At 39.6% G+C, this 25,270-nt stretch overlaps 1 protein-coding gene across 1 annotated transcript; it reads left to right on the top strand.

Moving 5' to 3' along the window:
• Positions 1-514: 514 nt before the first annotated feature.
• On the top strand, positions 515-24,455 carry PSKH2 (protein serine kinase H2). Its single transcript, XM_003902934.5, has 3 exons — positions 515-1,345; positions 6,518-7,184; positions 22,786-24,455. Exons 1-3 carry the CDS (start codon positions 1,161-1,163, stop codon positions 23,095-23,097), a joined length of 1,164 nt encoding a protein of 387 aa, XP_003902983.3. The 5' UTR covers positions 515-1,160; the 3' UTR covers positions 23,098-24,455.
• Positions 24,456-25,270: the final 815 nt, after the last annotated feature.

Raw genomic sequence — 25,270 nt, 5'->3', positions numbered from 1 at the left:
GGTAGTTATGCTCTCTTTGCAGGATGAACTAATTTCCCCTCAGCTATATGCAAGCCGTATTTTAAATTTTCCATCAAAATATAGCTCTGGGAAAATTCATGACTAATTTATTCATCACAGACATTCCTTGTTAAACCAAACTACAAATTAAATGAAATTAGAAAGGAAATTACACAAATTGAAGTAGCACTGGCCTGGAAATCAGGAAACAGCCTCCAGTTCCAGTTCTACAACTTGTGAGGCATGTGATCTTGATTTGCTTAATCGTGACTGGATTTCATTTCCCACACATCATGTGTGTGTGTGTGTGTGTGTGTGTGTGTGTGTGTATGAATGAATAATTGACAAATGTCAATGAGGTCTAATCAATATAGTGATATAATCAATATACCTTTATCAAAATGATAATATTTATAATACTGTGTGTGTGTAATTTATATACACACATTCACATACATGTATAATATATATAAATAATATAAGAATGAAATGTATAGAAAATGTAAAGTTACTATATATATTTATATACACACACACATATATATACACATACATATATATACACACACACACACACACACACAGGTTTTCTCCTTGTATTTGCTTAGGGTGTTCGTCTGGGTTCTAAACATCTATTGTGGCCCTAAGTTTTTCTGTCTTAGGTAGATTACCCGTAAGATGGTCATGAGGGCCAGACACAGGCCTTTGTCAACTGTTTAATGCAATAGAAGGCAGTGAAGTTATACTTTAAATATTATAAGCTCTTAGAATTTTAATTGTTCATGTCATCCGAACATGAGCTCAGCGAAAAGTTCTTTAGAGGGACGATATCCTTTATAGAATCGTATGACTGTATATGTTCACTTCCTCAGGTTAGAGATGCAGAAAGTGAAGCCCAGAGAATTAGGCGCAGGCTCTGCCTGCTGGTTGACTTTGCTTTCATCACGTCAGATTACACACACAGACGGTGACCAGCGATGCTCCAGGCATCTCGGTCGTCAGCGGGTATCCTGAGGGCTGTCCGCCTGACCACGACCCCCCAGTGGGGTTTCTTTCCGAGTGTGCCGCCCCTCGCAGCTGCTCTGGGATAAAGGGCGGAGGAACAGAGCTGGCTGCTTCCCGAGTCCCCGGGTCCTGCGAGCGCCGGTCGTGTTGCGGGTATGGGGTGCGGCGCCAGCAGGAAGGTGGTCCCGGGGCCGCCAGCGCTGGCCTGGGCCAAGCACGAAGGTCAAAGTCAAGCCAGCGTCGGAGGTGCGGGGCCACGGCCCGAGGCGGCGGCCCAGGCGGCACAGAGGATACAGGTGGCTCGCTTCCGAGCCAAGTTCGACCCCCGGGTCCTTGCCAGGTAAAGCGCCACGTGAGGAACTGGCCTGGGACTGGGCTGACAAAGAAAAATCCCTGGCCAAGACCGCCTCAAGGTTTCCTTCAGCTTGACTCAATTTTGGACAGGGTTCTTTCAGATGATAGATCACTGATCTACCTTTCTCTGCCCTTTTAAGATGTAAATCTTCTACAACCCAAGAGTGTCCTTTTCAAGCACCTGGGAGCCATCCCTTTGAAATGTAGTCATCAAGAGAGTCAGGGCCACTGTCTCCCAGTCTCTGTGGGAGGGTAGGAGCCTAACTTCCATTAGGGCCAGGTAGCAAACACAGATCTCATTGACCACCTCTCCCTAACCTTCCCCCATTCTTTTCCACTAGCTCACCCCAGCGCTTAAAAACTTTCTTGCCTTTTCTTTCAAAGGCGTCCATTTCCTTTCCTCTGTTGCAGAAGCCTTGACCCCTATTGCAATAGTCTGGGATAAGCCTTCTTTGCTGTGTTCCATAAGTGCCCAGTACAATTTATCTTTGACATCTCTGAGCAGGGAGTTCAGAGGATGGGAAAAAAGAGAGCAGGAGCAGCAGCAAACAAGGGAAAGAATTCCTGTCTTCAGGGGTGGGGTGTGGGGTTGTGAGAGGACTGCCTACCAACCTCCAGCGTCTGTGGCAGAAGACAGCTTTGCCACCAATATCCTGGGGCTGGGTCCTACCAGACCTGGTGTGTGAAGGATCTTCCACTAAATTCTAAAAATTGGGATTACAGTGAGTGAACTAGAGATGCGCCTTTGAGTCAGCCAGGCTTAAGGTCCAGTTCCATCTCTTCTATCATGTACCATTTCGACTATTCCTTAGCTTTTTTCCTTCCTTAGTTCCTGCCTCTGTAAAATGGGAGTATCTATCTCATAAGACTGTTGGCAGCATAATTAAAGTAATACATGCAAATTATGCTGCACAGTGCATGGCACCAGTCCTCCTGTAGACATTAGTGCAATGCTGATTACTGTCTTCATGAAGTACAAATAAGCCCTCGCTATGTAGAAGATTGCAAGTTGGTTGGCCTCCTCAGAGTGTACCATGTTGGACATGTTGGACATTTTGACCAAGTAAATCACAGAATCCCCTTCTCCTCTGTGTGTTTGGGGGCACACAATAATGGGTGGCTCAGCTGGCTTCCCAAGGCACTTCTGGTCCTAGAATTGCACGCTCACTTCATCACAGTGCTCTGTCCAGAATCTATGCAGAGCCATTTCCTGGCTCTTTGAGAACTTTTAATGACTCCTGGAGGATTAGTCCAGTGGCTGCTAAGTTTAGAGAAGAATAAGACTGGCTAATATGACTGAATTGAATCTGAGTAGGTACAGGGTCTTGTCAAGACTGAATTGGTTAAATAGCATCTCTGGTCATTTGTAGTCAGAGAGTTGATGCTAGTCTGATCTAGTCTTCATTCACCCTCCTCATTCCCAATCTCCGGGTAGACCCAGCCCCATAGAGTGTAAAGGGATCACAGAAGTAGAGGATCTCAACATTACAAGGGCTTCAGAGACTGTAACTCAAGGCTCATCTTTAACCAATGAGTAGTTGAGTTCCCAAAGGTTAAGTGATGACTTGTCCAAGTTAATGGTAGAATTGGGACTAGAACACAGTCATCTTTCTTCTCCATTGTGATTCCATCTATAACTTTTGCAGAAAAGAGATGATAGAATTTAAATATGAGTATATTTACTTTCTTTTTTTTTTTTTTTTTTTTTTTGAGACGGAGTCTCACTCTGTCTCCCAGGCTGGAGTGCAGTGGCCGGATCTCAGCTCACTGTAAGCTCCGCCTCCGGGTTTACGCCATTCTCCTGCCTCAGCCTCCCAAGTAGCTGGGATTACAGGCACCCACCACCTCGCCCGGCTAGTTTTTTGTGTTTTTTAGTAGAGACGGGGTTTCACCGTGTTCGCCAGGATGGTCTCGATCTCCTGACCTCATGATCCGCCCGTCTCAGCCTCCCAAAGTGCTGGGATTACAGGCTTGAGCCACCGCGCCCGGCTATATTTACTTTCTTGTTGGGAGTTTATTACAATTGTTTCTCTCAAGCAGATTGTGACATTATTATTATTTTCTTGTTTCAAATCTTTATGTTCAAAAATTCCCAGTTTGTATAATAGCAACTGAGGTTAAAGTAATATTTCCAATTTATGTAGTCTCTGGAATGATACAAAATAGCCCCACCTACTAAACTGACTTTGAGGCTACTCTTTTAAGAGAGTGGAGGGGTAAAAGTGAAGGAAATGAAAAGACCTTATAGAGGCATTCTTCCCTGCTTGATGTGATCTTTACTTAATATTTTCAATATATATATGATGATTCAGGAATAATATGTATTCAGTGAATGATTCTTTTGTTCAATGTTTAGTGCTACTTCTCTGTGCTAGGCACTTTACAAGGTATAACCACGCAAATCATAAAGATGGTCACCGTTCATGGCTGTTGAGGACTCATGAGCAAGGCTGCAGCTGTAAGAATTTGTTATGGGACAAATTGAATAACAATCTGAAGCATTTACTTCCACCACTCTAAATCTTGGCTTAAAGTGTACTGGTTCCTCCAATGCCAAATTACTAGCAATTTTTCAAATATTGGAAATATGAAGGCCCCTTAACAGTATTGAAAAAAGCTTCTTTTATTTGAGCAAAAGAGTGTAGTTCTCAGAAATGGTAGTTTGTTTGATATGATTAATTCTGTGAACAAATGAATTTGGTGGCAGCTTTGGGGGCATGGCAATAAATTAGCATTTGCAGAGTGCTTTCATCCATAATAGAGGTAATATAAAACTTGGTTGGTCTGCAAAGCAATAGAATTTGAAATGCCTGTGATTATCTTCAAAATCACACTGGGAATGCATGTGAATAAAAAAGCAGAGATGGAAAGGGAAAAGGGGAAAGAATCTATTTAAGATTACTAAATTGCTATCTGTTTTGATAAGGTAATTGGCCAGAAAATTAAGTGCTCTGTGGAGAACAAAGCTGTTTTCTGTAATCTGGTACAGCCAAATGTCATTTTTATTCAATACACACAGGAATATAAAGAACAAACAAGAAGGCAAAGAAAAAAAAAAGTTACAGGAAAAATAAGCTCAATAAAAGAAGTAAGACTATTTAAAGAATAGTTTAGTATTTGTATTTGAATCTTTAGTATTCAATATGTGGTATAAAAATGTGCCTTCTCCCTGGGTGCTCCCTGAGTACATTCCATTCTCTGTCATCCTTAGCTAGGAGAGGTTTTATTAAAATGAAGTCTGGGCACAGTGGCTCACATCTGTAATCCCAACACTTTGGGAGGCTGAGGTGGGCAGATCACTTCAGGTCAGGAGTTCAAGCAGCCTGGCCAACAAGGTGAAACCCCGTCTCTAATCTAAAAAAAATACAAAAATTAGCCGGGCAAGGTGGCGTGCACCTGTAATCCCAGCTACTCAGGAGGCTGAGACAGGAGAATCACTTGAACCCAGGAGGCAGAAATTGCAGTGAGCCAAGATCATGCCACTGTACTCCAGCTTGGGTGACAGAGCAAGACTCCATCTCAAAAAAAAAAAAAAAAAAAAAAAAAAAGAAAAAAGAAAAGAAAAGAAAAGAAAAAGAAAAAAGAAAAGAAAGGAGACCTGTGTTCTAATCCTGACTCTACAACGATTGGCTAATGTATTCTTTAAATTTCCTCATTGGTAAAACAAGAATTTGGGTTAAATACCCAACTTTAATATTCTTTCCAGCTATAAAGTAATGATTTTAAGTCTAGCATTTTCTCGACACATCTTAAATATGAGGTAGAGGGCTAAATTTGATAGGATTCCTTTTTAATTTTTTTCTTTTTAATTTTTGAGACAGAAGTATCACTCTGTCACCTAGGCTGGAGTGCAATGGTCTGGTCACAGGCCACTGCAACCTCAAATTCCTGGGCTCAAGGGATCCTCCTGCCTCAGTCCCCCGAGTAGCTGGGGCTACAGCTGTGCATCATGATTGGCTAATTTTTAAATTTGTTATAGAGAAGGGTTCTCACTTTGTTGCTCAGGTTGGTCTCAAACATCTAGGCTCGAGCAATCCTGCCATCTCGGCCTCCCAGAGTGCTGGGATTGCACAATGAGTCACCGTGCCTGGCCAGATTCTTAAATTTTACTAGAGGTTTACACAGATAATTAAAGCTTAAGATCCCTAGCATTTGAAATCTGAGCTGACATCCAGGCCTTTTTTTCCTTCAACTTTTATTTGAAGTTCAGGGATACATGTGCAGGATGTGCAGATTTGTTACATAGGTAAAAGTGTGTTCTTGGCCTTTTTGTGGGATAATTGGTTTACAGATTATTGACATACATTCCATGTTAAAATTCTCTTCACTGCCTAGAGATTCCAAGCGCGGGAATGGGAATGGAGGGAGACTGTGAGAAACTACTGGCTGCAAGGTGGCCATAGCACTACTCCCACCAGACTGCTGAAACCTGCTCTTATAATAGCACAGCTGCATTTACTTCTTCCTTAGTAACAGCTACTGTGTACAAGACGAGCCTGGGGCTGAGCTCACAGCCAAGCAACACAAAGAAACACACTGTTTATTTATTCTCTGTCTCCTGATATGGGATCCTCTGTCTTTTGAGAAATTATAAACAGGAGTAAGCTTCTACTGTATTCTCCCCCACTTGATTTGTTTGTTGTTGAAGAATGATAAAAACAAGGGCTAGAGGAAGGGAAGAAATTAGTAGAAGGGGGTCTTAACATTCTTGAAACAGTTTTTGTAAAATGCATTTGAAGGGGCTGGATTTGAATCCCATCCATTCCAACCATAATCTGGGTGGCCTTGAGAACTCATTTAACTTCTTTTTAAGTCTGAATTTCCTTATTTGAAAAAGCGGGATATCATTATATTACCCAGCAGGGTTTTAGTACGGATAAGATTTTTAAAAATTGTTTGCATATAATAACTGTATAATAAATGGTAGTTATTGTATTTAAGATTGTCTTTCTACCAACAAATTACCTTTATAGCATTTTCTTCCATTTCAAAACAGGATTTGAGGCAACTTTCAAAAATAATAAACACAAGTAATAATTAGCAAAGAAATCTGATGGGAGGAATAGAAGGATAGAAAATATGATATAAAGCATGGACTTACGTAATTTTGAGAATCATCACTTCTGGGGATAACATGTTTGTTTTTTCTTCCCAACAGATATGATATCAAAGCTCTTATTGGGACAGGTAGTTTCAGCAGGGTTGTCAGGGTAGAGCAGAAGACCACCAAGAAACCTTTTGCAATAAAAGTGATGGAAACCAGAGAGAGAGAAGGTAGAGAATTGTGTGTGTCTGAGCTGAGCGTCCTGCGGCGGGTTAGCCATCATTACATTGTCCAGCTCATGGAGATCTTTGAGGCTGAGGATCGAGTTTACATGGTAATGGAGCTGGCTACCGGAGGGGAGCTCTTTGATCGACTCATTGCTCAGGGATCCTTTACAGAGCGGGATGCTGTCAGGATCCTCCGGATGGTTGCTGATGGGATTAGGTATTTGCACGCACTGCGAATAACTCATAGGAACCTCAAGCCCGAAAACCTCTTATACTATCATCCAGGTGCAGAGTCGAAAATTTTAATTACAGATTTTGGTTTGGCACACTCTGGGAACAAAAGCGGTGACTGGACAATGAAGACACTCTGTGGGACCCCAGAGTACATAGCTCCTGAGGTTTTGCTAAGGAAGCCTTATACCAGTGCAGTGGACATGTGGGCTCTTGGTGTGATCACATATGTTTTACTTAGCGGATTCCTGCCTTTTGAAGATGAAAGTCAGACAAGGCTTTACAGGAAGATTCTGAAAGGCAAATATAATTATACAGGAGAGGTAAGAGAGCATTATTTTATTTCTATGGTGTTGGTTTAGAGTGGGGTTTCTCCACCTTGCCACTTTTGACATTTAAGACTGGATTCTTTATTGGGGTTGTCCTGTGTGCTGTAGGATGTTTAGCAGCATCCCTGGCCTCTACTCCAAATACCAGTAATGCACCTCCCCCAGTTGTGGGACCCCCCAAATGTCTCCAGACATTGTTAAATGTCCCCTGTGGGGCAAAATCGCCCCTGACTGAGAGCCATTTGACTCAAGATAGCAAGGGCCTCCATTACTAGCTGCCTGTGGTTAGCACATGACACTGACAATCAAGTAGACAAATGAGTTTCTCTGCAGTATTTTTTCTCCAGTCTGTGCAGAGCCGGAGCTGGCTGACTAGACTAATGTGTTCACAGAAGCTCAGCATGACGCTTGGGTGTTTGGCGAGAGATTTTTCTGCCTTAAATCTTGATGATCCAAGCCCTTTTTGTGACGAAGTGTTTTCTCAGCGAAATGTTTAACCTCACAGCTTGTGTAAAATATTTATCCACTGATTAAACTGGAAACTCCCAGTGTTCATGAACGTGTTAACTTTTTGTTGTTTTGGGTAGGGAAGGAAAGTTGCCAATGCTTGTGTGTGGGAAGCCTGACAAAATAGGAAATTCAGTTCATGTGCAGCAGATGAGCAAATTTATTTGACTTTTAATTTCTCATAAAGAAAAATATTGGTATTTGCTTATACCTACTTAAAATGTAGCATGTATATCTACAGCAACATCTTTAAGCAAAATTAAAGTTAAATAACAAATTTAAATATAATGTTTTTTACATTCTGACAGACCTTTAGTGCCTTATGGTACATGTATAGGTTTTTGCAAACTCATATAAATTGATAAATGAGAACTAAAATTTACACAAGGAAGTAGGAAAGGATGGGAAAAATTCACAGACAATGCAATACCATTGATTATTAAAAGTCTGAAAAATGTCCAGCCTCACTAATGACCAAAGAAATGCAAATGAACACAAAAATGTCTTTTTATTTGTCTTTCAAATTCATAAGGATAAAACAGAAAACAACTAAATTCTACTCATGGCTGCGAAGGGTACTGAGAGAATAGCTCTCTCACTAAGTACTAGTAGGGGATAAATTGTCACAGGTTTCTTGGAAAGTAGTTTGAAAACATGTATCTAGAACTGTATTAGTCCGTTTTCACACTACTGTAAAGAAATATCCAAGACTGGGTAATTTACATTAAAAAAAAAGTTTAGTTGTCTCACAGTTCTGCATGGCTGGGGAGACCTCAGGAAATTTACAATCATTACGGAAGGCAAAGGGGAAGCAAGCTTGGACCTTCTCACATGGCAACAGGAGAGATAAGAGAAGAGGAAAGAGCCCTTTATAAAACCATCAGATCTCGTGAGAACTCACTCACTATCATGAGAATAACATGGGGGAAACTGCCCCATGATCCAATTACCTCCACTTGGTTCCCCTCCTGACACATGCAGACTACAGAGATTACAATTTGAAATGAGATTTGGGTGGGGACACAGAGCCAAACCATATTAAGAACTTTAAAAACTTATGTATTTTGATCTGATAATTCAACTTGTAAAAATCTAAGTAATCCCAGATGCAGCAAAAGTTTCACTATAAGAGTACTAACCCGAACTGTATTTACAAAAGTAAAAAATTAAAAAGAGTCCTGAGAGAATGTTTGAATAAATTATGGAACATCCATATGATAGAGTATGATAGTCCCCAATTTATGCACATTTAAAAATTGTAATGACATTGGAAAATTTTCACAATATACTGCCAAGTGGAATAAAAGCAGGATATAAACTGTGTATACACTATGATCACATTCATGTGGGAAAATGTTTGCATGGGAAAAGGCTAGGAGGAGATACAATAGAATGTTTACAGGGCTTTTCTCCTGGTATGGAGATTTGGATCATTTTGATTTTCTTTATAGCTTGAGTATCTTTGTATTTCTGTTTTTGTTTTGTTTACAAAGAACACACATTTCTGTTTTGGTTTTATCTGCCACTGCATAACAAACCATTCACAAACCTAGTGGCTTAAAACAATCATCACCTTTTTATGACCCATGAACCTGTGGTTGATGAGGCTCAGCTTGTGACTCTTCTGTACCACATGATGTTGGGTGGGACTGCAGTCATCTGGGGGCTTGACTGGGATGGAATATCCATGAGGGTCCCACTCAAATGTCTGGCATCTTGGTGGGGATGGCTGGAATCTGAGTTCAACTAGATCACTGGGACTCCTAGGACTTTGTCTCTCATTCTCTCTATGCATCTTTGGCTCTCTTTTCCTCCACGGGTTTCTCTATGTGCTTTCTCCAGCAGGGCAGCCAGATTTTTTACATGACAGCTGAGGGAAGGGGATATTCCAATAGGGAGCTATGGAAGTTGCCAGTCCTCTTCAAGGCTAAACTTGAAAATAGCACAGATCCATGTCTGCGTCATTCTGTGGTTACTGAGTCCTAGGCCAGCCATGCTTCAGTGTTGGGGGGAACTACACAGAGTGTGATATTGGGGTTATGGTCCATGGAGGCCATATTTGGACTAGATATTATAATTATTTTTTAATGTGAAAGAATAATAAACAACATACAATATTTTCTGTTACAAAGTCCTTTTGTTAGGTTTAATTCAGAGAGTTCCTAAGGTCAGTATCCCCAGAAGCAACTCTGAGAAGAGGATTCATGTGCAAGTGATTTATTGTGGAGAGACTCTAGGGGAGACAGACAGGGGAGTGAGGGGAGCAGGAAAAGAAAGGCAAAGAGGCCAAGGCCACAGAGGGTAGGCCTTATTCAGCAGGGGAGATATTAATACTTCTCAGCATTGTCCAGAGGCTAATGGGAGGGTTTTCACACCACACCTATCTGTTGGTCACTGGGGTTGGTAATGGTGGTAAATTCTCAGGCCCTCTGAGGTCAAGGCAAAGTGACTCCATGAGCCCCGGGGCAGACTGCTGAAAAAGAGCAGGGGGCTGAGTTTTAGAAGCAAAGCACTTAAAAAGAGGGGTGTGTGCATGCATACAGGAAAGACAGGCCCAGGGTCTAGATGAAGCACTGACAGCATCTCCATAGTAGGAATTGCAAGGCACCCTCTGTTTCTTGAGGAAATGCCTGCCTATAGCCCCAGAGTACTGACAGCATACACCACAGAGGAGTGCGGCTGCTTGTAATAAAGTTCTGGATTGATATTATCTTCATTTTCTTCCCCATGTCTGTCAGGAACTCATGTCCAGCATATTAACATTTCTTTTGATATCACAAAGTGTCTTAGTCAGCGCAGGCTGCCATAATAAAATACCACAAGCTTGGTGGCTTAATTACTTGGAGGCCTCATCTCCAAATATAGCCACACTGGGGGTTAGGGCTCAACAGATAATTTTGAGAGAATAAAATACTCAGTCCATAATACCAAGGAATCATATATTGGTAGACTCAGAAAATATCATCATGTTTTCATTTGTCATCATATTATTGTATATTTAACATCTATTGCCAATCTAGTAATTGCTAATGTACTAATTTTATTTAAAACCAGGTGACCACTGTAGGGTAAAGAGAATTTTCCTTCCCCTTCTTCTGAATATAATTTGAATCTATAAGACCTACTGACAATAGGCAGATTAACAGGAGAAGATGTATGCAAATTTATTTCTGTGCACAGGAGCCACACAAAAGATGAGACTTAAAGAAGGGCCAAATGCGTGAAGTTTTTATACTGTACAGAAAGGAATAGAGAATTGGAGTCTGGAGACAGGTTATGGGAGGGAGAGGGGAGCAAAGGCATGGTGAGCAACGGCTGTCTTGTTTTGCAGGTGATGTCTGTCAGGTAGCAGCTCTCAGAAAGAATAGATGGAATCCAGTGGTGACAGTTTCCCTGTTGGAACTTTAATAGTGTCAGATATTTCCTATGAGTGAATCTTTCCTAGTTCAGGATAAGGCTGATAAGGGGTCTCAGAGAAATCCTGTTTACATCCACTGTTTACTTTGCTAATGTAGATTTCCTCTACAGATGCAAATCTTTTCCACAAAAGGACAGTCATTGCTGTGTCTGCAGCCCCTCTAAAGAGCCATCTCAAAATATGCCAAAGAAGTATATTTTGGTGGATATATTTTGTTTTCCCATATCATCAAGTCTGGAAGCATAGATGTGGTAGACAGAATAATGGCCCACCAAAGATGTCCACGCCCTAATACCCAGAACCTGTGATTGTTACCTTGTGTGGTAAAAGAGAATTTGTAGATGTGATTAAGTTAAAACTCTTGAGATTGGGAGATTATTCTGGATAATCTGGGAGGCCCAATATGGTCACAAGTTTCTTTATAGTACGGAGACAAGTGGGTCAAAGCTAGAGAGAAGAGATATGACTATGGAAACAGGTTGAAGTGATGTGCCTTTGAAGGTGGAGAGAGGGGTCATGAGGTAAGGAATAAGGACAGTCTCTAGGAGCTGGAAAAAGCAAGGAATGCATTTTCCCCTAGAGCCTCTGGAAGGAACACAGCTCTGGTGACAGTTTGATGCTAGCCCATAAGACCCATTTTAGACTTCTGATTTGCAGAACTGTAAAGTAATAATTCACATTTTTAAAAAAGGTTTTCTTTTGCCTATAACTGAAATTCCAGATATGACACATGTATAAATCACTTATTTTTCCCAGAATTCAGGTATAAAAATCAAATTAAATAGGTCGGGCATTGTGGTGCACACCTGTAACCCCAAAACTTTGGGAGGCCAAAGCAGGCGGATTGCTTGAGCTCAGGAGTTCTAGACCTGCCTGGGCAACACGGCAAAACATTATCTCTACAAAAAATACAAAAAGTTAGCCAGGCATAGTGATGTGTGCCTGTAGTCCCAGCTATTCTGGAGACTGAGAGGGGCAGATTGCTTGAGCCTGGGAGGTCTAGGTTGCAGTAAGCTAAGATTGCAACACTGCACTCCAGCCTGGGTGACAGAGTGAAACCCTGTCTCAAATAAATAAATAAATGAAATAAAATAAATTGGATGAAAACTTCCAGAGATTTATGTGGTATACCTCTTATGGTGAAGGGGAGTGATGTGTTTAATATAAATACTAAATATTATACTAGTATCTAACAGAGCCATACTCTAGCTCCACCCATATATAAGTAAAAATTAGCCAAAATACTAATGTTTAACTTTTTTGGATTTTGTTTTGAAATATATTCTTTTTCATGAAATCTGCAATGGTCATTCCACTTCTGTCGTTCTTTCCCTTTTCCGAATACCATTTAGAATTACAATTAATTTCATTTGTTCTAATTTAATCTGGTTGCTATAGGTTGTTGCTTTAAGACATTATAAGCTCCTTAAAGGCTGAGATACTGCCATATTTTCTCTGTGTGTTCAATAAGACATCTAAACGGAATAAGCATGGAGAATGCATTCAATTACAAATAAATTGCTGTTGAAAAGTATTAAAAGTTTCTGATTTATAACTGCATGAGTAAATGTATCTCAAATATAACTGTTTTGAACACAGCCTAGAATTTCTGACTTATAGTTAGGTAGATTATTAGATAATTAACATCTTTAATTGCTGAATGTATTAGATCCATTCTGGAACATGTAGATGGTCTGAAAGGCTACATTTACCCTATTCACTGGGTTTTGCAGGGTAGGCATGGGCTTTCCCTTTTCTAGTTGCTTTCTGCAATGCTGGAGGAGCAGCCAGGGTAGACAGGTACAGCAGATGGTGGAGAAGGGATGGAAGAGAGCAAATATTTCCTCCCCAGTGTGCAAGGAAGGCCTTCATTTATCTGCTTGATTGCCAGTGCCATCACAATGGCTCTTGGATGGTGGCAGAGCTCGTGCTTGAGACGCTAAGTAAAGGACTCATCATGGAGACCATTTGAAGACATGTTTATGTGGTCCTCACCCCTTCCTTCTGGTCAGGCCTTCCTCGTGCCAGAAATTTTGTTCAGCTCTGGGAATAACCCCATAAAAATTGCTCAGTGTCTCTGCTTTTAGGAGCCTGGTGGTCTTGGCTGAGAGATCAAGTATGATTATGTATCTCTTCTACTACAAGTGCTTTAATACAAGTGGGAACAAAGCCTCAAAGTTCACAGGGGCAATGGAAGAAAATCTATCATTTCTTAGGAAAATTGGGTCAGGGTCCAGGAAAAGGGCCACATTTGTGCTATCTTGGAGGAAGGGTAGGAATTTCTGGAAGGAAGAAGATTCCAAATAGGCAGAATATATGCAAAAGCATATAAGGGAATACACTAACTAGTAAAATGTAAAAACTTTAGGCCAGGAGCAGTGGCTTATGCCTGTAATCCCAGCATTTTGGGAGGCCGAGGCGAGCAGATCACGAGGTCAAGAGATCGAGACCATCCTGGCCAACATGGTGAAACCTCGTCTCTACTAAAAATACAAAAATTAGCTGGGTGTGATGGCGCGTACCTGTAATCCTAGCTACTCAGGAAGCTGAGGCAGGAGAATTGCTCCAACCCAGGAGGCGGAGGTTGCAGTAAGCCAAGATTGTGCCACTGCACTCCAGACAGTGCACTCCAGCCTGGTGACAGAGTGAGACTCTTTCTCAAAAACACAAAAACAAAAATAAAAACAAACAAACAAAAAACTTTAGAGCTCAGATGCATGCATATGTGAGTGTGTGTGTGTGTGTGTGTGTTTGTACATGCATGCATATTGATATAAGTATTTTGAAAAACTATGTAATATAATAAAGAACACAATCTGGGCCAGGCATGGTGGCACATATTTATAATCCCAGTGCTTTGGGAGGCTGAGGTGAGAGGATCACTTGAGCCCAAGAGTTCAAGGCCAGCCTGGGCAACATAACAAGACCCCATCTCCACAAAAAACATTTTTTTAAAATTAGGTGGGCATGGTGGCATGTGCCTATAGTCCTAGCCACTTGAGAGGCTGAGTCAAGAGGATCATGGCTGCAGCGAGCTATGATCACACCACTGCACTCTAGTCTTCTGGATAACAGAGTGAGACCTTCTCTCTAAACAACAACAACAACAAACAAACCAAACAAAAAAAATCCATGATCTGGAACAAGACTGGCTGGATTCCACTACCAGCTCTGCAATTTACTAACTCCATAACTTTGGACATTAAAAAAATTTTTCTGTATCTCAGTTTCTGCATTTGTGAAATGGTAATCATGGTGGCACCTACCTAACAAGGTTGTTGTGAAGATCAATTGAGCTAATAGATTTAGGTGCTGAGACTATTTTCACATGCTAGTACGCACAGAGTTAGTGCTATATATATGTTCGTTATTTTTGTTATTTTTACTATTAACTTGGGAGACTGGGACTGAAAGTTTGAATTTTGCATAAGTAAGTGATTAGTTTTATGGCTTTTTTCTGCAGTACAAACTTCATTTATCAAGTGCACCTTCTAAATCTTTTACATGGAATAGTGAAGAAAGGTTGGTGTTAGAATTTTAATATTAATGATTAATTACAAGAATTCTCATCAATGAGTTGTGAATCATATATTATTGTCTAATTATATTCCACTGTGTCACAGTCATGTTTTTTTGGTGAGCAATACACTGATTTTTTAAAAAGGAGTTTTACAACCATATTAGCCAGCTGACAAGGACAGACAGTGGTATTAAAAACATTTTTTTCTTTTTTGAGAGACAAGGTCTCACTCTGTCACCCAGCAGGCTGGAGTGCAGTGGCGTGATCATAGCTCACTGCAACCCCAAATTCCCTGGGCTCAAGCAATCTTCTCACCTCTGCTTTCAGAGTAGCTGGAACTACAGGTATGTGCCATGCACAGCTCATTTTTTTAAAAAAAATGTTTTGCAGAGATAGGGCCTCATTATATTGCCCAGGCTGGTCCTGAACTCTTGGTCTCAAGGGATCCTTCTGCCTGGACCTCCTGAGTTGCTGGGATTACAGATGTGAACCACAGTACCTGGCCTAAAAACATATATATGTATATATATTTTAAAATCCCACATGGATATTGATAGAAAATTGTCCCTATCTACTTAGGATCACCTATGATTCTCACACTGTTAGGAAAAACTTTTGCTGATATTCTCTTTTAGAAGTAACATGTCTGATTGATTAAGCTCATTTTCACCAGCCATGATCCCAATTTTGTTCTGTCTCTTTTTCTCCACTAATTTCTCTTATTCTCTTGTTCCCCATTCAGGTTATTAAGTAGGAAAAAAGGAAACAAAAGCAGAACCTTCAGTATTTTAATTCTCTTTCCATCATGACTAGAATTCTTGAAATGAATACTGTACCATATTTCAGATAGGTCTGCTAAGCCTTAATTCCTGTAATTTGTTTCCCATTCCTATGATTTAGTTCCTAAGTACTTATGCTCACCAAAAAATGTGGTGCTTAACGATTTTTAATGATATTTTTACTTTAAAAGTTATTTTATAGAAAATAATTTTAGTGGTTTTAAATCTTACAAAAGTAAATTCATTTTCTGCTCTATCACTTTCTTCATCTCTTCTCTGACTTGCCTTAAACTGAATGGATATAAACCTTCATCTCTTAAACTCAATCACAGACAATAACGTTTCTAGGAAGGGAAATGATGGTGGTGCATTTTGTTTTGACTGTGTAGATTTCACCTTGCATTAGTGATTAGAGTATAAACATAACTATGCTGTCTGCTTCCTTGATTAGGTTGCATCTTGACCTTGGTATCATCAGTGGAATTCACAGAGTTGAGAGGAAAGGAACTATTTGAGTAAAGTTTCCAGAAACTGACTTAATATTAATACTATGTCTATATTATATTTTATTAGTTTTATACTGCAAGAACTAGTTATAAATAATAAACACATTATTCTATATGTTTATACTATAAGCACTAGTTATGAATAATAAATGTATATTATGTATAGAAGAATGAGTCATCTGTTGATTTGGGATTCAAAGGCCAATTTAAAAAAAAATTATTTTGGCCACTCTTGTGTTGTTTTTTCTTTGGAGAAAATGGAACACCCCTCTTGTTAACTTCTGGTGCTTTGAAAAATAGTAGGTGCTCAAAAAACTGCAAGTGTCCCCAATTTTACTTAAATTTAGTGTTTTCCTTATGAGTAAAGAAATGGAAGCATTCCTTCTCTCAAAGCAGAACCCCTTCACGCACAAAAATATCCTCTTTATGAGCCTAGTGTAAGATTAATTAACTTTCCATTTTAAAATTAAATGGTACCTATGACTTGTGAGTATGTATTCACTCTTCCCAGAGTTTACAAATGCCCCAGCAGACAGAGCATTCTGACATAATTAGTCAACGCTTTTCCTTCTGCAGTTTCATTTTTGGCAAGATAAAGCATTAAAAATCTGCTTTGTAGATTGAGAAATAAAGAGATAAAAATATTAAATATCTATGACAAAAATGATGTATGGAATCTTCTGCTCCCTGAGAGGTGGAAGAGTAATTTTTGCCGTGTCTACTACTAACGCAGTCATGCAGAGTAATCAGTTTGGGGCATATTTACGTAACTTTTTTTTTTTTTTTTTTTTTTGAGACGGAGTCTCGCTCTGTCGCCCAGGCTGGAGTGCAGTGGCCGGATCTCAGCTCACTGCAAGCTCCGCCTCCCGGGTTTACGCCATTCTCCTGCCTCAGCCTCCCGAGTAGCTGGGACTACAGGCGCCTGCCACCATGCCCGGCTAGTTTTTTGTATTTTTTTAGTAGAGACGGGGTTTCACCGTGTTAGCCAGGATGGTCTCGATCTCCTGACCTTGTGATCCGCCCATCTCGGCCTCCTAAAGTGCTGGGATTACAGGCTTGAGCCACCGCGCCCGGCCTACGTAACATTTATTTGCAAAGCCTTGAGTTAAATTCTACAAAGACCATACACTAATGTTCAAAGAAGGAAGGAAAATTCATCAGAAGGTTGTCACGAGTAGAAATTTTTAATAAAACTTAGGATTTTTGTGGAGATAAATGCGACAATGAGTTCTTCTAGTGCAAGGAATTGAAGGATAGCTTATTTATTTATTTTTTTAAAATAGAGATATTTGTAGCTTTTAAAAAATTATTTAATGAAATCCACTGATAAGTACCCTATACTTCAAAAGCTCTATATTTAGCAAATTGCAACATTAATTACAATCTTAAATTCAAAGGTTTGCATCTAGAATTTTAGGGACTGGGTCTATGTTGTGTGTGTGTATGTGTGTATAGTGTTTAGCTTTTTAATACTTTTTGTTTCTTTGTATTTTGAGACAGGGTCTTGCTCTGTCACCCAGGCTGGTTACTGTGGTATGATCACAGTTCACTGCAGCCTCAACCTCCTGGGCTTAAGTGACCCTGCCACCTCAGCCTCCAGAGAAGCTGGGACTAGAGGTGCGCGTCACCACACTAAACTAATTTTTGTATTTATTGTAGAGACAATGTCTCACTGTGTTACCCAGGTTGGTCTTGAACTCTTGGGCTCAAGTGGTCCTTCTGCCTCGGCCTTCCAAAATGCTGGGATTTCTGGCACGAGCCACCACTCCTGGTCCTAATAAGTATTTTTAATAATGATTCTTTGTGGGCATTTATGCAAAGGAACTGAGAAATATTAAAGCGTTGACTAGTTGTAGGACTGTTAGTCATTTTTAAACCAGTTACCTAGTTAGCTTTTGGATATTTACCAATCTCTTTCACAAGATATTAAATTAGCCCCACTAATTTGTGTTCATAAAAAAGAAGAGAATGAAAATATTGATCTTGAATATATGACTCTTGTCTCCCGGAAGAGGAGCCACCAATCTCCATGGGATTCCTGGGACTCATGGTGAGGAGGAGAGATAGGGGAACCATAGTACACAAAGTGATGGGTGATCCCTAGATAAAGAGAAACCTGAACAGAACATTTAATTTGGAAACTGATGCAGAAAACTGGAGAGGGAAGGGTCTGACTACCAGACCACGGAAGGCAACTGAAAGGAAGAAGAGGACAGAATAGGAGGGAGTTGGAGAACAGAGCCAGCGAGCGGCAAGTTGGGGAGATGGGTTAGAGAGTCACCACTGAGAGGAAGTTAGAGAAATCGTGCTGGAGAAGAGTCCAGCAAGGTCCTCGCCAGGGCAGGTCAGGCTGTGTTGTGCGACGAGAGCCAGACTCTTTTAAAGGGCCTGGATGTGGGCAAGCAGTAGAGGAAAATTGTTCATCAAAAAACTGGAAAGCAGTAAACTATAATCATTTTTTACTTCTCTGAAGGTGAGAGTCAAGATATCTAGAGCATGTAAGATACCATCCCTCTGAATTCCTTTGAATCCTTTAAAGCTAATAAGTAGTGCAGTTGCTGGTATAAGTTTCAGTTTTGTGCCTGTTTTGGGTTACTGTTGTTTTACACGGTGAAGCCAATCTCTATTGGAAAAGACAGAAAAATAAGCAAAGAACCAGATGAAGAAAATAGAAAGGGGGAAAAAAAAGGCCTGAAATATCCACAAATGTTACAATTTACTTGCAACTAAATTAATTTAATGATCTTGGGATAAAATAAAGTTCTCCTTTTCTTTGTAACATGGTTCATCACCTCTTAACACATAACTTTTTTTTGAGGGTGCACATTTATCATGCTATCGCGAGTGGAACTGGTTTGAGAATTATTGGATAATTTTCATATTCCAGTTCTCTAAGTTCAGTTAGTTAATCTGTCCACAAAAGAACTGAGGAAGGAGTTAAGGTGTAAGGATTTAATACAAACAAGAACAACAGTAACAATATTTACAGGTTGAAAATCATTTTTCACATCCTTGGTCTAATTTGGTCCTAATGACAATCTCGTGAAGGAGATATGATGATCCCCATTTTTCTGACAAGGAAACTGAGACCCTGAGGTGGCAGAGCTGTGTGTGGTCAGACAGCCTGTCTAGTCCAGATCCACTGACCTCATGCTTTTTCCACAGTAAGATGGGTTAGCAGTGGGGCTCGGGGCCGTGTCTACCTGAGACTGTCGAGAAACGCCAAACAAAGAGGAATTTTGAAGCAAAGAGTGGAGATGGCCAAATTTGGGAGGAGAAATTATAAGGAAAGCTTATTGGACATCAAGTGGATGGGAAAGCTGGTGAAAAGACTAAATGATGTTGTCAGGTGACAGCTGGTCCATAGTGGGTATTCGATTCAAGCTATGGTTTCGTAGTTGTTTTTGGTTATATAGCACTATTAGTTAAACATCTGGGGGCATGCATACTCCATTTTTATTCATTAATAGATATGTACATATATGTATATTAGTCTATTTTATACTTTACTAAACAGATGAAAATCGATTTTAGATTAATAAAAGAAAAATGAAATAGTTCATTTTCTTTCCGTAGCTGCCCTTTTCTAATACGAAATGTGAAGTTGACTCCTACATACTCTCCAGTTGTTCTTTATGGCTCAGGAATTCTGCAATTTATAACTCATGTTTGAATAATAAGCTTTGGCTGAAGAACTTTTTTTCCAGTTACTTTATTTTCTGCAACTGCATTTTAATGTACAATCATTTGGGGTCATCTTAATAAGCTCTCCATAAACCTTGCTGCACATATTTTATATTCTTTCAGAAAGATTCAGTTGCTTGTCTTAAAATGTTCCAGAGGAGCCATCTAATTTAACCCTCATTTAAATAGTCTTGAGCTCAGATAAATGTGTCTGGATTCAGGGCCAAATAGATGTCTAGCCAGAACCAGAGGGCATGGCATTGTGAGTGTCAGCCACTGATGTGCTTTTTCTAGACTTGCAGAGGTTATATTTTGTTTTTCCTGTGTTTGAGTATTTATCAGATATGCTCATTTATTTTATGACTTTTATTTCTGGGATAAATATTTCTCATGTCTCATTTACCTAAATACACTGAAGGAAAAAAAAGAAGAGTTCTTTTACTGGTTTCTTATTCAAATTCTGGATTAAGGTTGGGGGCAGTGGTTCATGCCTGTAATCCTAACACTTTGGGCAGCCGAGGCGGGCGGATCATCTGAAGTTAGGAGTTTGAGACCAGCCTAGCTAATGTGGTGAAACCCTGTTTCTACAAAAATACAAAAATTAGCTGGGCTTGGTGGCACATGCCTCTAATCCCAACTACTTGGAAGAGTGAGGCACGAGAATAGCCTGAACCCGGGAGGTGGAGGTTGCAGTGAGCCAAGATTGTGCCACTGCACTCCAGCCTGGGCGACACAGTGAAACACCATCTCAAAAACAAACAAATAGATTCTGAGTTAAGTTGGCGTGGGTGGGGGTAGGAGTGGGCCTGTAGTCACAGTTACTTGGGAAACTGAGGCAGGAAGATGGCTTGAGACCAGGAGTTCAAGTCCACCCTGGGCAATATAACAAGACCCCATCTCTAAAAAAACAAACAAAATAACAAAAAACAAAACCTAGAGTTAATAGGGTGCTGAGAGATTGGAGAGTGTGATGTCTGTGTATGGACTCTGATTTATCCTTACACAAGGGCAAAGACAATACATAGAAGGATTCCCTTGTCTTTCCTTGGAAACACCATCTTTTAAAAACACTCATCAACTAGAAAGTGTATTTGAGATACAGCAAACGTATGGGCAATTTTCTCAATGTTTCTCTTTTGTAGAGGACAAAGGATACTAAACTGCAGTGTTTTCCAGGTATGTGGTATCTGCTGGTAGTGTCAACCTAAAGGATGAGGCTGAGGCACAAAATATAATTTTTAAGAGCTTGTGTGATCAGGCCAAAGTGAGGACAGCTGCTCTGGAAAACGTCCTAACTTCTGTGAGGCGTGTGCTCTTTGGTCTGGGCTGATACAAAGTTGTTTGAGAGGAATTAACACTGGTTTACAGAAATAACATTGATTAGTGATTGGCTATGTTGTTGAACTGCAGGGTATGAGTGATGGTGTCCAACCTATGGCACTTTATGGCTACTTGGTGTTAGTTAGTGTAGAGCCCACATAGCAAGTGGCTTCAGGAGGTAATTATTTAGCTCAAGAGGGGAATGAGAAGTGAAGGCTGTTATATTTCAGTGCCTTTCTTGGCCTGATAATTTAAAGGGGCTTGCATTCCTCAGATTAAATGTTTCTTTTCTTTCTCAGCAGATAATGCAGAAAGCAAATTTGAGTATAAAGCAACAGTCTTCTTATCCCCATGCTCACAAATGCCACAATGAAGTGCTGCTATTGTACTTAAAGTATATGCAATTGCTGTAAACACTGCCACAATAAATCCCTGAAATAGGAACTACTTAGCTGTGCATATTGTACTGTGTCATCGCTGTTACATGTCGAATCTATTTGTAGTCAAATCTATTTTAATCTATTTATTACATGTTGAATCTATTTGTTCCCAGCTGACTGGGAACAGTGAGGGCCCAGTGTGTTTGAGGAAGTGCACTTCACTTCATTCCCTCCTTTCCTTCCTTCCTTCCTTCCTTCCTTCCTTCCTTCCTTCCTTCCTTCCTTCCTTCCTTCCTTCCTTCCTTCTCTCTCTTTCTTTTCCTTCCTTCCTCCCTCTTTCTTTCCTTCTTTCCTTTTCTTTCTTTCTTTCTTTCCTTCTTTCTTTCTTTCTTTCTTTCTTTCTTTCTTTCTTTCTTTCTTTCTTTCTTTCTTTTTCTTTCTCTCTCTTTCTCTCTCTTTCTTTCTTTCTTTCTTTCTTTCTTTCTTTCTTTCTTTCTCTTTCTTTCATTTCTTTCTTTTCTCTCTTTCCCTCTCTCTGCCTCTCCCCTCCCCTCCCCTCCTCTCTCCTCTTCTCTTCTCTTCTCTTCTCTTCTCTTCTCTTCTCTTCTCTTCTCTTCTCTTCTCTTCTCTTCTCTCTCCTCTCTCTCTCTCTCTCTCCCTCTCTCCTTCTCCTCTTTCTTTCTTTTGAGAGACAGGATCTCACTCTGTCATCCAGGCGGGAGTGTGGTGGTGCCATCATAGCTCACTGCAGCCTTGAATGTCTATGCGCAAGGAATCGTCCCACCTCAGCTTCCTGAGTAGTTGGGATTACAAACATGTGCCACTGTGCCTGGCTAATTTTTACATTTTCTGTAGAGATGGGGTCTTGCTGAGTTGCCCAGGCTGGTCTCAAGCTCCTGGACTCAAAAGATCCTTCTTCCTCAGCCTCCCAAAGTGCTGGGATTACAGACGTGAGCCACTGTGCCTGGCTCAGAGCAAGCTTTCAAAGGGAGGGGAAAGCTGATGATTTCTCAATCCATTCCACTTTCCCCTTCTACTCCTTCTCATTCTTGAAGTCACAGGAACTCTGTGAGATGACCACAATGTTGCACACATTGACCTGATGTTGACATAGTTCATAAAAGACAGCTGCTTTGCCTTGTCCAGCTCCTGTAAGTGCAGTATGGGAACTCGTATTGATAACAACAGCACAATGGACAGATTTCTGAGAAGGTTTTCTCACTCATTGGACAGAGTTTGGAAGAGAATTTCTGTGTTTGTGTTTGTCTTTTTCTTCTGTGAAAGTTTTTTCTTTTCCTCCCTCAAAAGTGGTTGTTTAGTTCCTCTATGTATGTAATGACACAGTATTAAAATTGCTTATTTGAAAAAGTTTTTTTGGATTTGATTGGCATTAATCTATGTAATTAAGAATAGGGTTCTTTGTGCTTGTGTATATTTCTCTTTTGTTGATTTTATTCTAACTTATTTATTTTTGTTCTCAGCCTTGGCCAAGCATTTCCCACTTGGCAAAGGACTTTATAGACAAACTACTGATTTTGGAGGCTGGTCATCGCATGTCAGCTGGCCAGGCCTTGGACCATCCCTGGGTGATCAACATGGCTGCAGGGTCTTCCATGAAGAATCTCCAGAGGGCCATTTCCCGAAACCTCATGCAGAGGGCCTCTCCCCACTCTCAGAGTCCTGGATCTGCACAGTCTTCTAAGTCACATTATTCTCACAAATCCAGGCATATGTGGAGCAAGAGAAACTTAAGGATAGAAGAATCGCCACTGTGTGTGTCTGCACTTTTGTAAGCAGATGACCTCTAAAACCATTTTGGCCTATTTTAGGACCATTTCATCATGATTAGGGCACCCTCAAGTTCCAAGGACATGGGACTCCGTGGTATTGTTGATACTGTTGACCTTGACTTTTGACATTTTCTTGTTCTATAATTTTTCCTATACCTATATTCATTTTCCCAAAATATACTGCTGCAAACGATTAATAGTTTAGTAAATACTAGTTATGTTTAGATAACTGGAAACAATAAATAGATGAGAAAAACGTTAAAGTATTTAATGGATTAAATAAAATATAATACTATAGGAATAAGGGATTGTATGTGAGCATGGTGAATCAGAGATATAGCAGGAATAGTTAGATATGGGAACATACGTCTTTATCCTGAAATCACTGATTTTTACCTAAGCCCCAGTATACAGTGTTAACTAGGTAACACTCAAGGTAGTTATAAATGGCTGTTAATTTCATATTTAGTGTGCAAATATTTATGAAAAATTATTAACTATGGGGCCTATAAAGAACTATAAGATATTTCAATCTCTCAGAAACTTTTAGTCTAATTGGGGCATTACTCACAGGAAAAAGTGGAGATTTTTAAGAATCATAAAATAGTGATTTTTTTTCTAGTATTAGCATTCACCAACCACCAGTGTTTAGAAAAAAAAAAAAATATGATCATCTTGCTTCTTATCGCTACTGTCAACCCTTTTTAGTATGTACTGGTTTCTTCTAGAATTATTTTATCAAATATCTTGATGACTTTAAACGCTCACCATGAAATAATTATAGGTAATGCAATAAAGAGGTACGTTTCAGAACTTAGTTCTCTAGGCAAGTCACATATGGCCTGATCTCTTATACAGTAAATTTTTGTAAAATGATATAAAGATTGAAATATTATTAATTATAATTAATTAATCTAATTAAAAATCTGTGAGTCACTCATATGTGTGGGTAAACATAGTAAATAAATGATTGATTAATATTGCTTATTTTATTAAGTAAAATCATAAAATGCCAGAACGACATTTATTGTAACCTTAAAATCGGTCTCAATTTTTTCATTTTATTTTTCTCTTTTAGGCTATATAGATGGAACAGCTATATATCTGATATATAGATATGAATATGTAATTAGTGATGCAACTAGTTTCTTTTTAAGTTGTAATGCTGTATCACATGATATATGACAGTCCTGGATTAATTCCTTTAATATAGAAAGACACTTACAAATTTATTAAATAATAGAAAAATGGGCAAATATTTTACCAGGTGGTTTGTAAACATATAGATGGCTAATAAGTACATTACAAATGCTTAGTTTCATTTGTAATTTACAAAATGAAAATTAAAATGACAAAGAAAACAAAAACTTAAAAGGCAAAGAATTTGTTTACCTGTCAGATCAAAACAATTTAAAACTTGGATAATACATATGGTGGAAGGTTGCAGGCAAGCAGATACTCTCATGCCCTGCAGAGAGAGAGGAGTGCAATTTGGTACCACCCCATGGCATTGGGGGACAGTTTGGTAGTAATATCTACTCACATTAAAAATACATTGATCTTTGACCTAATTGTATCATTTGTAGAAATTTGTCCTACACATATTCTTGCCAAGGTATGTATAAAACATTGTGCATAAGGTATAAAACACTGTTATTATAGTAACAAGAGTCATAAATAAATGCCTATCAGTAGGGAATGCCTTAAAGCATGTTACATTTAAGCAAAGGTCTACCATGTAGCCATTAAAAATAATGCAGTAGATCTCTAAGTTTTGTTATATAACATGTTATTGTGTTAAATGAGAAAACAAGAAGCACAGAAGTATTATAGTATGGTCTCCTTTGTGTGAAAAAAAAAGTGTTCAGAAGCTTGAAAGATTGCTAAGAATTTGATAAAGGAGATAGTGATTATTTCTGGAGAAAAAAAGAATAAGTCTGCATGGGAGGGAAAGGTTTACTTTTCATTTTACATGTATTTCTACCCTAACTTTAAAAAAATTAATGCATTTCGGCTGACTGCAATGGTTCACACCTGTAATATCAGCACTTTGGGAGGCTGAGGCGGGTGGATCACTTGAGGCCAAGAGTTGGAGACCAGCCTGGCCAACATGGCAAGACCTCGTCTCTACTAAAAATACAAAAATTAGCCGGACGTGGTGAATGCCAGCTACTCA

This window comes from Papio anubis, chromosome 8 (genome assembly GCF_008728515.1).
Source record: "Papio anubis isolate 15944 chromosome 8, Panubis1.0, whole genome shotgun sequence".
NCBI lineage: Eukaryota > Metazoa > Chordata > Mammalia > Primates > Cercopithecidae > Papio > Papio anubis.
Note: the sequence above shows the minus strand (reverse complement) of the source record. Positions and strands in the feature narration are given on the sequence as shown.